Genomic DNA, 15,100 nt, shown 5'->3' with positions numbered 1-15,100 from the left:
TTAAGTGAGGTAAAATTTAACGTCGAATCGGTATTATTTCAGCCATATTGCGAACAAATATAGAGTACTAAGTCATACAGTGAACGTGTCCTTTCATAGATGTAAGGCCTCGTGGGCATGCTGGGTTGGTCCAAGCTTGATAATACGGGTCTGAACAGTACCCTTGCATTTACCTGAATACTACATCTCCGGTTAGTATTCTTCTTGTTCAATTTATACTTATGTCCATCATAGTACGCAAACCTAGCTCCACGAATTTGTGGTATGACAGACCCTTCAATTTGCACATTAGCCATAGCGGTAATGAACTGACATCAATAAAAATATGTTATATAATAACTACATGTTATAACAGATTAGGTTCATATTATTCGGAGGCCAATAACATTCTCAATCAGTCTTATTCTCAATCATTGTCGATGGTATTAAAATAGATTAGGTTCATATTATTCGGAGGCCAATGACATTCTCAATCATTGTCGATGGTATTATAATAGATTAGGTTCATATTATTCGGGGGCCAATAACATTCTCAATCAGTCTTATTCTCAATCATTGTCGATGGTATTATAATAGATTAGGTTCATATTATTCGGAGGCCAATAACATTCTCAATCAGTCTTGTTCTCAATCCTTGTCGATGGTATTATAATAGATTAGGTTCATATTATTCGGAGGCCAGTAACATTCTCAATCAGTCTTATTCTCAATCATTGTACAATGGTATTATAATAGATGACATTCATATTAGTCGGGGGCCAATAACATTCTCAATCAGTCTTATTCTCAATCAATGTACAATAGTATTATAATAGATGAACTTCATATTACTTTGAGGCCAGTAACATACGTAAAACAATCAGTGCACCATGCAATTCCAATAGACAATGAACATGTAAAAAGTCAAGTCATGTAGTCAAGATTATACCAGTTTATACAGGAAAGCATAGCATGTGGGGCACGGGTGGCCCAGTCGTATAAGGCGCCGCGATTCGCTGGACACCCTTGGGCACGCCAGAAACCTATGATTGTGGGTTCGAATCCCGTTTGCCTCGATTATATTTCTAGGTTTGTCAGCACCATACCCGTGCCCATGCCCGTCTTTCCTCCCACATTAAGCTGACACTCTGTGATATAAGTGGAGTACTATTAAAAGCAGCGTTAATCCCAACTCACTCACTCACTCACTTCAGCAACCATGCTTGTCAAAGAGGCAACTAACGGATCTGTTGGTCAGGCTTGCTGACTTGGTTGATGTATGTCATCGTAACCCCATTGCCTGGATTGATGCATTCATCACCACTCCTGTGTTTTCGTAATCTAGGTCTGTATTCGGCTTGTTCTGGAAGGGGGCGATTTGTTCACGAATGGGTCGACGCTCATGATATCAGTCACTGGATTGTCAGGTCCATACTCGATTATTTGCAGACCACCATCATATAGCTGGGTGGCCTTAAACAGTTTATAGGTGATGTGGGCTTGGATTCTCTCAAGCGGTAATAGGTGATCCCGGAAATAGATCATCCGTAAAATATATAATGTGGGTGGGAACCGTGAGATAAATGCAACATTAGTGAAATCACCAGTTATCTGGTCAAAGGGAACACTATGTCAATGCTTTGTGCTTATTTAAAGTAGTGACACGGTTTTTTTAGATTACGGATTTCATCTGTTTCGACTTAATGACTGTTTATAGGTCTTCTCATTTGAGTCTATTGCAATAAGTCTAGCTTTGAAATGGGTTGATGAAAACCGTCATGAAGCAATAATATTCATGGACTCCATGGCAGATATTTAAACAAGTGAATCTGGTGTTATAGGATTCAAGTATGCAATTGTGATACTGTGTGGGTCCCATGCATGGTAATGACCTTTTGGCTAGGTTGGTTAAGACAGCTCTTGGGAGAACCAATATTGACATCACTGAGAATAACAATGTCCAAGAGACTTGATCCACACTATTTCCTCATCCTTGTACTGTGTGGCAAGCATTATGGGATAATGGCACTTCAAGTCTACATTTGCATTCTTTGCGCTCAGTGAAAAATCACCTTAAGTTTCGCAGGGGCAAAAATAGGGACGAGGTCATCCTTGCTATGGGCATTATAGGCTTTATGGATGCAAGTCCATTATTGATAAGGAAGTTGTTCCAATCTGTTCAAATTGTAAATTCATGTAACAAATTACCATTTCCTTTTGAAATTCCCAGCTCATATAAATTTTAGACACGACTGGTGGTGCATGATACGCTCACCTCTTCGCCTGTTCATGTTGTCATTTCATGTGATATATCTGTGGAACAAGTATACACTCAGAAAAAAAGAAAGAATTCATCTTCATGGATTTATTATTTTATAAAAACAATCCAAATACATTTACTGGCAACATTCTTAATCTTAATAACAATTAACAATCTTCTTAATGACTCATCAATACAATTACAAATAGTAATAAAAATACACATTTCAGAATACACAGTTATACCTCCAACCTAAATGAAACACCAGTAAAGCTAACAAAAGCTGAATAACAAAGTAGTTTTTAAAATCATTAGTGCTTGTTTGTCATTCACAATCTTATACTGTTGAAATCCTCACAAACAATTGCAAAGACGACGATTCATTTGTCACATTCAATGTGCCTCTTGGGGATTCTGGGTCAGAATAGGTCCCCTGCAATCCATACTGGATGTAAGATCTGCCTTATGAGTGAGTGAATATTTGCTGTTTCGCATTATTTCAGTCATAAATAATATAATGGCATTTGATGAACCCAGGATATCAAAAGTAGGTCCTTGAGTGAGTGAGTGAGTTTCATTTTACACCGCTTTTAGCAATATTCCAGCAATATCACGGCGGGGGACACCAGAAATGGGCTTCACACATTGTACCAATGTCGGAATCGAACCCGGGACTTCGGCGTGACGAGCGAACGCTTTAACCACCAGGCTACCTGACCGCCCTAAGTAGGTCTTTGACGTGACAAGCAAAACAATAATTATGAAGCTACCCTGTTGTCCCCAGAACAATGAGGATTTGGTTACAATGTGTGACTGTGATTGCCTGTCAATGTACTTGGACCAGCAGGATTCATTGCTCTGCTGTCAGCCACTGCCTGAACCAGACCTTCAAGGTGATGTCAGATCAAGTAAGTGAGTGAGTATGGTTTTACGCCGCTTTTTAGCAATATTCCAACAATATCATGGCAGGGGACACCAGAAATGGGCTTCACACATTGTACCTATGTCGGGAATGGAACCCGGGTCTTTGGCATGATGAGCGAATGCTTTAACTACAAGGCTACCCGACCGCCCCATGTCAGATCAAGAGGGTCAAACGCTTTGTAATGTTCCCGACAACCTGGCATTCAGGAACATTGCACCACATTAAATAGTTGATCCCAAACTGTGAAAGTATTGTAAAAGATTGTAATGAAATGACATCAAGAATACAACCTAACTTGACATGCACAAAATACTCCTATTTCCCTATCTAACATGTCTAATATCACATCTGGGTATACCCAAAGGCTAAGGTTCCCATCATATTGGAAAGCACCATGAAGAATTGTTCTCCAGTTTTTTGTTTGTTCATTTGTTGTTTAACGCCGCACTCAGCAATATTCCAGCTACATGATGGTAGTCTGTAAATAATTGAGTCTGGACCAGACAATCCAGTGACTGACATCATGAGCATCGATCCACGCAATGGGGATGCGATGACATGCATCAACCAAGTAATCGAGCCTGACCACCTGATCTTGTTAGTTCCTCTTACGACAAGCATAATCAGCTTTTACGAGCATGGTTGCTGAAGACCTATTCTTCCCCAGATCTTCACGGATTGTTCTTTAGTATTCATGCTTGTCGTAAGAGGCGACTAACAGGATTGAGTGGTCAGGTTTTTAAATACTTATCATGCACAGATGTATTTTTATTTTGTTCACATGTTACATGTATGGTAAATGTCTGGTTATTTTCGTCCCCTCTGACAATAATTCAGCATCCTTGGTATGCCTTGACAGGTGGGCTTCTGTGTAAACACTTCATTGAGATTGGTTTCATGCCACATTAAACAGTATTTCAGTTACATCAGGCCATTTCAGCTTGATGTGGAAGGAGAGCCTGAAGCAGGTCTAAGATGTTTACCGCAGGTATGGTGTTGATAAACCTAGAAACTTAGGAAGCTGGGAATCAAAGCCACGATCATAAGTTTCTGGGCTGCCTAAGGGACACAACTCTCCACAGCGAAATGTAGTGTCGTAGACAATTGGACCTCCGTTCCCCGATCTGAAGAGCCATATAGTCTCTATCATAACCATTATTAATTATTCAGTTATCAAAAAAAACATTATAAGTAGTAGCAGTATCACTCAGGTATAAGTGGTTTTATGAATCCCCGGTTTTATACAAGGAACGCATAAATCCACATGTACCCCAAGTGATACTGCTTCAACAAAAATTATATTACTTTAATATGACGTTAAAAGAATGAAAAAAAATTCAAAATTGATAGAACTTGTGCTATGTGAAGTGACTGTCATTGACTTGGAAAAAGCATGCAGCTTTTTACTTCGATGCGGAGTATGAGGGGTTTCTCCCTCTCAGAAATCCACATGCAGCCTGTCTTGTTCGTGGTCGGGTATAAGTGATTTATTCTCCTGCTGAAAAATTGATTTCCCATTAAGGCGGGATATAGTATTTTATCCAGATCACGTGAACCAATCAGATCTCATCATTCTGAGATGGAGGTATGATAAAAGCAGCTGTATTTGCCCTTGAGTATATCATGGATATTCATCTTGTAAAAATAATACTGCTCATATAATTCTCTTCATTAGAACAATCTCCTGAATACAATATGTTTATAACATATCATATGCACCAACTATGTTCCTGATTTTTGGTATGCTCAACCATATATTATCAATATGATGTCCAATTACTCAATAACAAAGGAATAAAGATATGGTAAATGGTACTCCATTATGTCAGGAAGGGTAATCACAATATTTCTTACTCTTGCCACAACCAATATAAGACTTGACAATTATAAAAACAGGATATCAAATTATTTGAAAACCTTGTTACCTATGCCTCAGGTCAAGGACCTCGCTTGGATGGAGCAAGTCGTGTAAAATAAGTACCAACAAACAACACACAAACAAACAGTTGTCATCTCATGACAAGTCAAATTCAAAGACAAAAATCACAGATACATAAAATAAAATAAAAAACAAATAATGTTACTGGCTACCAAACATTTAAATCTGAGAGGATGTGTCATGTATGTATGTCATTTGAAGGTTTTTTTCTAGGATTTCAAACTAAGTGCCCATGGCAGGCAAATTGAGAAACAATATTTTGTTCAAAATAGGGATTTTTTTAAAGTTCTTCTTTGCTTAATTTCAGAGGTCTGTAATATTGCATATTAACATTACATGTGATGCAAAAATGTAAGACGAAACATGAAAGCCTCTTTCTCCTCATTGGCCCTGTTATTGGTGAAATTCATATCACCTCTACCAAGTCTACAAGACATCACATGAGTTTTAACTATACAGTATATATGTATAAACATGAAAATAGAACTGCCTAATTCCTAACTTCTTTAAAAGGGATTTAGAAGTTGGAGTACTAAGTAAGGTTAAGATTTATGGATGAACAACTTCTTTATTAAAATTAGGAGCAACGTTTCAGTGTAGGTCCTAGCAAGTGTAGGTTCCAACACCATTTATCAAGGAAGTGCTTGCTTGATAACGGTGTTAGAACCTACACCGAAACGTCGCTCCTAATTGTAATAAAGCAGCTGTTCATCCATAAATCTTATCCTTACTTCCTAATTCAGGATTTCTGACATTTGCTACAGACAGGACAGGATATCAGCCTCTGAGCAGGTCTTGATAAAACACTGCATGTCATCACACACACCTGACCCACCTCTATAAGAATTCTGGGCCAGACTGAGGCCCAATGTTTGTAGTAAGAGACAACTATATGGGAATCAGGTGGTTACAAATACTGACTTGGATCACTGTGTGTCACAACAGATAACCTTGGATTGTTGTTCATGCTATCAACTACAGATTTAAAAATTATTACTGGCTCAATCCTGGCACCACCCCGCATAGATCACAAGTTGTGCCCCTTGTAATGAAGACTAGATATCCAATCAGATCGCTGTTCTTATCTCATATAGCCTCACAAAGATGGCAACTGCCATAGGCGACGACCTGGTCGATCAGATAACAAAAACATTCGCAATTTCATCCCTGACACAAAAACATAGGCAATCGTTTGCGGTGTTTAAAAGATGACAAAAAATATTTGTCTAAACAAAGACAGGCAGCGGTAAAACACTTTCATACGAAGATGTACAGTCGTGGATGTTGATTTTGTGAAATGTTCTCAGATTGGACAATCGATATGGACAATCGATATGTACAATAATCCAATCATATTTAGCACAGGAAAGTGGGCTTGATGTGGCAAGGGTGGAAACAAGACTTTGAAAAAAAGGCTAGTGGACGCTCTTGCCTTGGGAAGATGGTTAAGAGCATGCATTAACAGAATAACTACAATAACTTGACATGTGCATGAGTTAGACATAGGTAACACAAGCAAGCAATGTGTGTGCCATATTACAACATAGCAACAAGCAACAGGATAAGTTCATTTAATATACATATATATCTCAATCAACAAAATTATATACAAATCACTTTTCAATGTTTTATCCATAAATAGATGAATAAGTTGGTACTTTGGACTTGATTATTGGTAGAACCTCCTAGAAAATACAAAAGGAAATAACATGTTAAAATTCCCATCAAACATTGTTAAATACATGGTTCATTTGTGATTTCATACACTACCATTACTCAAAATACTTTGGAACTTTAAAAAGTTTGACTTGATGAAACAATATGGGTGATAAAATCATGACTTCAAAAGTCAGCATGCGATTTACTGGTTGTATAACACTCAGCAACTTGACATGAGTGTTTGTTTGCTGTTTTGACGCCACACTCAGCAATATTCCAGCTATATGACTGTGGTCTGTTAAAAATCAAGTCTGGACCAGACAATCCAGTGATTGACATCATTAACATAAATCTAAACAAATGGGATACGATGACATGCATCAACCAAGTAAGCGAGCCTGACCACCCGAGGCCGTTAGTTGCCTCTTATGACAAACTTAGTCGCCTCTTATGGCAAGCATGGGTTGCTGAAGACCTATTCTTCCCCAGATGTTCAAGGATTTGACATGAGTGAGTGAGGTGGGTTTAATGGTGTTTCAATAATATTATGGCATGTCAGCTAAATGTGGGAGAAATCCCTGAGGTGGGGTGAAATGGGCTGAACATCACATTAAGAAGCACTTATATAGTGACTTGTCTGCATGCATGTGGGGGTCTCCTCGCACTTGTCTGTACTACTACTATATTGTTTAAGAGTGCCAACCCACTAGGAAACCATCCAACTCAGATTCAGTGACTCCTGAGTTTTTACGCCTTTTATTATCCCTTTAATGCTGTAACCTAGGCAGGGTAAGAAGAAGTACCTTCTTTTAATGTGTTATGGTATGACAAGGCCAGAGGATCAAACCACCAACCTACCATCGACCATGGAGGCGGTCAGGAAAGACTTAAGTAACTACAGGTCAAAGACACTTTACAAACATAATGGTGACAGCCCAGGGTTCACAGTCAAAGCAAATCTGGGGTTTAAAAAAAAGCAGATCCTGCCCCAGTTAAAGGGATGCAATTATCGTGGGAGAATGTGGCACTTCAGACCCCAAAGGCAACCATGCCCCTTCACTGGCTAATTAATATCAAGTCATTACTCTAAAATGTTTAAGTAAGTAAACAAGAAAGCAAATGGTTTTATAGCCATGGTAACATGAAGGATGAAGGTTGTCATGTGTAAGCGCATCTCACCCTCCCTCCATTCTGCTCCAGTTGTTGTAGGATGTCTGTACACTTTTCTTTGTATTTTTTATCCATCATCTTTTTGGATACCTAAACATGAGAGAAATATCAAGTTAATTCAACATATTAATAAACATTTCTCACAAGAAATGAACGACTCACGGTCATTGTTTAATGTACAATAAAACACTGCAGGAAGAATAAACCTGGATGATGATAAAATGTACAAGCATTAAAAACGTGTTTTTAAATAATGATGACTAACTCAATAGAATCCAACATCGACAATGTTGGACAAGTACATTTTATGCACAGGTTGGAATTTCCCACATATTATCACAATCCTCATGTTGATTACCTGTACCTTTCCTCCCAATACCATGTATCCTATCTCTCCCACTTTTGGATGCAATCGTTTGGCCATTGCGTTTATCCCCAGCTACATCTATGGGGAACATCTCACTAGACAATCCCCTCTCCAAAATTATGTTTTCCAATATAAGACATCCTCAAGTTGCGAGAGCATGTTCGAACCCCTAGAAATGATGTCGTGATAGAAAAATGTTTTATCGTGAAATAAACCATGCTTCGTTCTTCATTGTTCTTTGCGATTTATCGCATAGCTTTCTTATATTATTATATAACATAAATGATATTTCTGCACATCTCCACTTGTAAATATATTTTTTCACAATTTTGACTGGATACCACCAACTTGTGATCAGTTGATTATAATAGATCTCATAAACATGATAAAGGACAATTTTGTAAAAGAGACCGAAGGTAACAAACATGTGGATTGATTGTTTATAGTTCCTGAATCAACAAGGAAAATTTGCAAAGATTGATGGACATACTGAAGCACATTTATATGGTTGACATCATATAACAGAGCTTAATTAACCTTACAGTTCTTCAAGAGGTGTAATATTCTTGCAGAAACTGAGTGTTAATCATTAAACTTCTTATCAATGTGTACATCGTCTGTGTTCATTCATAAAATAATGGTGTATTTATACTGCAGTGAAATGGTCATAAACAGTTCATTTCTAAATCACAACTTAAAATAATATGAGATAATATACAGCATCACCCTTGTGTACATTGATTCCATACATATGACTTTCATCCATTCTTGCCGATACACTTGCCATCAAAGGGGTCACTCTGAGAGCTCCTGTACACTAGGCTCTGTAATCTAATATCAGAAAGAAGGTTCACTCACTGGCATGAGCAGGTTTTTAAGGTGTGGATTCAGAGCTGGCCCCACGGAGTCACTTAGCTGCTGCAGGGCATCCAGAGATCTCTCAAACACACCTGCATCACTGTGAGCCTGAAACAGACAACATCTCACACATCCAATTACCTGTAATCACCTAAAGACTTTACTTCCAGAGCAGAATAATTAACATCATTCTTTGTAACATATGAGGGAATATCTTAAGTCATTTTAGACTTCAGAAATAAAAACAAATGATTCTCAGGTGTACAAGACAAACTACTTTTTAAATGTGTAAAGCGTATGACAGATGTACAGTCATGTCTGAATTCTTAAGTGAAGGGGAATGAGGGAGGGTTGACCTGGCATGCTAATTAGTCTGTTTAACATTGGCTGTACAAAAGAATCAAGCATTTTAGAATTGTGGTCATAATGCGAGCAAATACATGATATGACTGCAAAACATTTAAAACACATAATAATATTTTATATAATACTTTATATATTAGAAATGCTTCAATCAATAAAACAGTTGAGCGTTGTGTATATTGTGGCACTTAGCATTTTTAGAAACTGTGGTATCAATGAAGACAGGTTGATTTACGGACATCAACATCTATATTCCTTGAATTCAAAGGTTCAGTACAGCTACTAGTTGTAAATAAAGAATCAATTTGTGTGCATCATCATATTTGCTGTAATGTTTACCAGTGCTGCTCTGAGAGATGGTGCCAACTTTGGTAAGAGAGGAGCTGCCTTATCACCCGAGTCTTGGACTTCTAACAGCTCCTTAAATCCAGCACATGAGACAAATGTGTATGGGTGAACTGTTTCTCTCAAGCCCTGAAAAAAAAACAACCCAGAACCTGAGTAAGTTTCAAAAGTTTTAATTACACTTTGAACAGTATTTGCTATATATCACCGCATTCCAGATCCTGTTGGAAGCATGTCAGAGACATCTTGCATGGGAATGGTGCTGACAAACCAAGGCACATGTTCTGGGAAATCCGGATTTGAACCCACTATAGGTGGATTCTTGCCTGACAAACGGATGCAACTCTGGAAACGGAATACAAAAGCCTTAGATCACTGAGCCAAATGTGCCTCCCTCAACCATTGTCATGATTGTTGCGCAGTGGAATATTAACTATTAACAAAAATGCGAATTCCCTCACTGTTGTACATGTTGTATGCAGGGAATTAAACGTGACTATCTTGATATGATGAAATAATTCAGATAATAAATTCGGGAACTAAACGTGAATCTCTTCTAAAAAAAGATGAAGAAATGTAAATGTGACAAAAATAACTAAGTATGATTCTCAAAATCCATTGCTATCAATCTACCAGTCTAGCCCTATTTTGGCTTGCATTGCTGTGTCCTATTGTAACTAACATGTTCTACTACGTCCTATCTTGACAAGCTATAAAACGAAAAAAAATTCAATGAACGTCCTATCGTGACAACATCTCAAACCAAACTGACGAATATGTGTCCTATCGAGCCAAACTATCAAACCACAGTCACGAATCTACATCCTAATGCGACGACTTCTCAAAACCAAAGTGAACTTAACTCAAGTAAATCCGATGAATGATAAATAATATCCAATGATAAATAATGTGTCATGTTTATCAATGTACAGGCGATGCACAAACAGATGACAGACTATGCTCCATGCCATAAGCTCACTTGAAACTTCAGTTGAGCAGGATTGTATTGATATGCATCACTGTGGTCAAGATGCATTTAAAATCATTTGTGCAGTGATGTCCCTACCATTCCACCCAGGTTTACATCATACACATCTCTGCTCAAATGTGGTATATTTATTCCCCGACTAGTGGATCAATATGCATTCCAGTTATCATTCTCAACTCACTGGGCACTATACAACCCAAGCTGCCTGCAGCAGCAAGACAGGTTTTACATCTACATCACATATTAGGTACCGATTCCCTGCTGGGTGAACAGAGGCTCATTTGAACTACCGTATTCGACGTAATAAGCATCCCGCTCTAATAAGCGCCACGGCTATATTTGTTAATATATTGGCTAGTGAACAATCGCTATTAGCACCCCTTTCGATTGATCAATGTATACAATACTTATATCATGTATATATTCGTGTATAATAATGTGTTATATGCATTCTTAATTATGGGAAATTAAATTCTGGAAAAATATATCTGTCGTATATATATAAACATTTCAGGCTGTCAGCATAAACCACAAAATTTATGATCTTTCAACTCTGTTGTTTTTCACCAAAATAATATTCCGATAAGAGCCCCCTATTTCTAATTTTGAGAGCGCCCTGGGCTTTTATTATGTTGAATACGGTAAGCCACTTTCCCAGGGTGACATCACATGTTGTGAAACTTGTGTTTCACGAGTATGAATGTATTTGTGTTTCAACTATCTGGTCATCGACCATCAGATGAGTGGGTGTATGTACTGTACACTTGGGGACGTGACAACACCGGCAAGACCTGTAAACATTGTTGGTCCATAGTCTAAATAACAACTGGGTCACAAGCGGGATACGATCTCAGCACCTGGCACACCCGTTCTGCACCTAAAGGATCCCCAATGTTTCAGACTATTGATAATCACCTCTGCTAACGTGACTAGAACAGGGTCAAACTGTACATGTTCTGGGGAACTGTCCCACGCTATCTTGTGCTTCACACTGCCATGGACCAATCTGAAACAAAACAAGAACACACTGCCACAGTGACTAGGTTATTAACAACTTTGACAACGGTACACACAAGATACATGAGGGAACAATATAGGCACTGGGACACACAGGGAAAATAATGTCCCTTTTATTTCGATCCCCACAATATCCTAAAGATTACAGAAATCAGATAAACTGATTAAGTTGAAGTGAAATATAAACAAGCATGGTAAGTTCTAGGACTGGCACAAAAGATTGATAATCAGAACTATCGTTGATGGGAAGAAATATTAATGACTATCAATATGAAATTGTTGTCATCAATAATAACCTACATAACCTATATGAAATAAAGTTAAGATTTACCTATACAGACTTTTTATTTTCAGTAATGTCAATTGTCAAAGACGGAAAGCAACTGTTTTTGTTATATCTCAAACGTCCACAAAGTAATCCATGCATAAGTGTGTAACTGCTCACCAGTGGCGTGAAATATGTTGATTTCTTTCAGGACTTTCTTGCATATTTGTTACAGTTACTTATCAATATTGATCGATTAGCCAGCCCTAGTAAGTTCACTGGAGCATCAGAATCATTGACCTAAACTTCATTTGACATGGGTTAGTAGTATTCTGGGGTAGTTAGATTGGGTTTCTAAAAGACTAATCTTCAGATACAGGAGTCCATCAGTGGGTCCACAAGACTTTATTTGTGATGTCAAATCACATACAACTACATTATAATGATGGTACAGTAATAGCTAGGCAGCATCTTTGAGGCGTTAGTCAGCCAAATGGTGGCTGTCAGAGGGTCAAGTTTTGAGTCATATGAAACATACTACACAATTGAATTGTGATTGAAAAAGAAATCACCAACGAAAAATGGATTTATACCAGGTATCATTTTGTCGGTTTCATCGTTGTGTTGATGTGGAACTAATATATGAACTTGTGAGTGACAGCGGAAGAATGAAACTTGACACTTATTGATATTTCCAAAACCATGAACAAGTGCTTCAAATTCCTTAAATGAACGAAATAGAGAAACTCATGAGAGAAGTTAATTGTTAAAATGGCAGTCAACTGACACAATGGGGTTACACCGCAGTGACCGTCTCACCTGCATGGGAGGCCTCCACTGGAATACACTGAAGCGAAAGCTGACTGATTCTTCTTTGAATTGGCAAACTGCAAGAACAGTTTTCACAACATGATTTTTAATGTTAAAGAAGTTACATTTAAACATGATACTTTCAGATATATGTATTTTAGACACATTACAAGCATATCTGGTATGAGAGGGGGTACGAGTGAAGTCATACCGACTTGCTCGAACTCTTTTAAATTTGTAACTGTAACATCCAATGTGTTTCATACTTACAGGATCAACTGTTTTCGGGTTCAGTCGGTCTGATGGCCTGGACGGTTTCAGTGGTTTTCTTGCAGCATCAGCGTTAGGCCTACTGGCACTGGCTGATTTGTGGACTGGGACCTTTCCAGCACTTGTTGGTGGGGTACGAGAGCCCCTGGATCCTGCCGATCCATGTGAGCTAGTCCGGCCCTTCACACTACCAGAACTAGCCATCTTCACTTCTGAAGATGCAGTATTGTTACTTTGCAAAAAAATAAACACAAGGCCCAAGTATCAAATTCTCAGCAAATTTTGGTTTATCGTGGAGTGTCTTTCACTATCAGCATGGCAGCAGACACAACAGAAGATTCACTGTTATGAAAACAGATTTAAATGATAACGACATTTCACAATGTCAAATTGAATAAAAAATCATAAATCCGGGGGCATACACCGTGCCTATTTTCAAGTTTCAAAACATTGTATGGAGGCCGCCATTTTGACAGCTGTCACATTGTATCATGGGAAGGCGTACCTGCTTGTTGCTATGGCACGACTTGTCACTTCAGTGCGTAGAAATACATTATGAACATGACAATACAAAAGTTGAATACTAGAGAAAGTTAGGGAAAACATACATTTCCTTTCATCTCATCTAAAGATATTATCAACGTTTTCTCCCCATTTTAAAACTTGGCATTTTGCGAACAATATTTGTCTTCAATACATGGACTATTTATGTTGCGCATGAGTTTCCGGTTTTCCATCGCGTCTAACAACATGGCGTTCGCCATGAGAAAATGAGAACTTTGCAAGTGTTCAATGTGAAATGATGATACAATAATAAGTGACAACTATCATCAAGCCGTGAAAATGGACACAAGCATAAGAACACTTCTCGTTTCTGCCCAGAAATACGCAGGTAAACTTTATACAGTCTCAGCAAGACAACTTTGACACTGACAGCTGACACCGTGGCCAGGTGACAGAAGAAACGAGCACCTGCAACTTTTGCAGGGCTACCTTATCTAGACAAGGCTTGGTCTGAAATGATATTCTGACAAACAAACAAATGAATAAAACTTGCTCCTTCTGTAGATGATATGCAACATGACATTCTTTCTATCGTATGAAAATAGTAATTGGAATCTTTTGAAGTCAATATTTGTGATGATGGTTGCTCTTAGTCAAGAGACGCGATGGGGTCCAAAAGTCAAGACATGAACCTCACGGCCAAGAACACCATCTTCATAAATCCTATTCAGACTTTGGTTGCCAGTTACTCTCATATTTTTCTGAGATTTTAAAATAAATATTTCCTTTGGTTTTGTGACTGTTCTCCCGGATAATTTCCCCTACTCCCAGATAATTTCCCCTATCTATACACATACTTGTCAGAATTTTATTACCACAACTTGAGCTAATAACAGACCGGTAACCCATTCACTTCATGTTTCAACGGATTGCAAGCTGACATGTTGACATGGTGTGCGTATTCGCTAGATTTGTCAAAACCGCATTATTGTCGGTTCGAGAAGGGAGCTAACTCTGTTTGCCTAATCAAAAGTTTGAGGTGGGCCCACATTCGAAACTAAACGCACTTGTTGTTGAGAATATGTACTATGTAAACAAACCCACAATACAGACTGCTATTTTGTCTATTTAAAATAAGTATTATGACTTATAATTGGATTAGAATGTACAAATGCGATGACAATACAGCAGAACTCACTTCTACGAACATCGCCAAACTAGGTCGTGGGGTCATTGATATTCATGAGTTATTCCTTTTATGGAACAAGTTCTCGGAAAAGTTTGAGGCTTGTATCATGTCCGAGATCAAGTCAAATGGAGACATATTTTCAGGCTTATATCGCCACCAAAACTTATGATTAGATTGATGTGTTATACTGGA

General features: G+C 38.1%; 2 protein-coding genes across 6 annotated transcripts in view; one reads left to right on the top strand and one right to left on the bottom strand.

Annotated features, from left to right (window-relative positions):
• Positions 1-3,832: 3,832 nt before the first annotated feature.
• Positions 3,833-13,723, bottom strand: LOC124119563 (PACRG-like protein). The gene is made up of 7 exons (XM_046482114.2): positions 13,216-13,723; positions 12,955-13,022; positions 11,769-11,859; positions 9,860-9,994; positions 9,158-9,265; positions 7,942-8,022; positions 3,833-6,788 (listed from the first exon to the last, which is right to left on the bottom strand). The coding sequence occupies exons 1-7, from the start codon at positions 13,417-13,419 to the stop codon at positions 6,732-6,734; spliced, it is 744 nt and encodes a 247-aa protein (XP_046338070.2). The 5' UTR covers positions 13,420-13,723; the 3' UTR covers positions 3,833-6,731.
• A 233-nt stretch (positions 13,724-13,956) lies between these two features.
• Positions 13,957-15,100, top strand: part of LOC124119570 (cilia- and flagella-associated protein 46-like) — a 93,809-nt gene continuing 92,665 nt past the window's right edge. For all 5 annotated transcript variants that reach the window (XM_046482122.2, XM_046482121.2, XM_046482119.2 and 2 more), the window contains exon 1: positions 13,957-14,107. In XM_046482122.2, coding sequence (XP_046338078.2) covers positions 14,059-14,107 — 49 coding nt within the window. In that variant the 5' untranslated portion in view covers positions 13,957-14,058. The remainder of the gene's footprint in view (positions 14,108-15,100) is intronic.

The sequence above is a fragment of the Haliotis rufescens genome, unplaced genomic scaffold (genome assembly GCF_023055435.1).
Source record: "Haliotis rufescens isolate VD_foot unplaced genomic scaffold, xgHalRufe1.0.p SCAF_12, whole genome shotgun sequence".
NCBI classification, from domain to species: Eukaryota; Metazoa; Mollusca; class Gastropoda; order Lepetellida; family Haliotidae; genus Haliotis; species Haliotis rufescens.
This window is presented reverse-complemented; position numbering and strand designations above follow the sequence as displayed.

What these genes read in the sequence shown, in the direction of transcription:
- LOC124119563 (XM_046482114.2), bottom strand. Translation starts at nt 13,419, where the DNA reads ATGGCTAGTTCTGGTAGTGTGAAGGGCCGGACTAGCTCACATGGATCG. An exon ending in TTCTAGTCACGTTAGCAGAG is followed by an intron (nt 9,995 to 11,768) that starts GTGATTATCAAT and finishes TTTTTTTTTCAG; the next exon opens with GGCTTGAGAGAAACAGTTCA. An exon ending in CATCTCTCAGAGCAGCACTG is followed by an intron (nt 9,266 to 9,859) that starts GTAAACATTACA and finishes TGTCTGTTTCAG; the next exon opens with GCTCACAGTGATGCAGGTGT.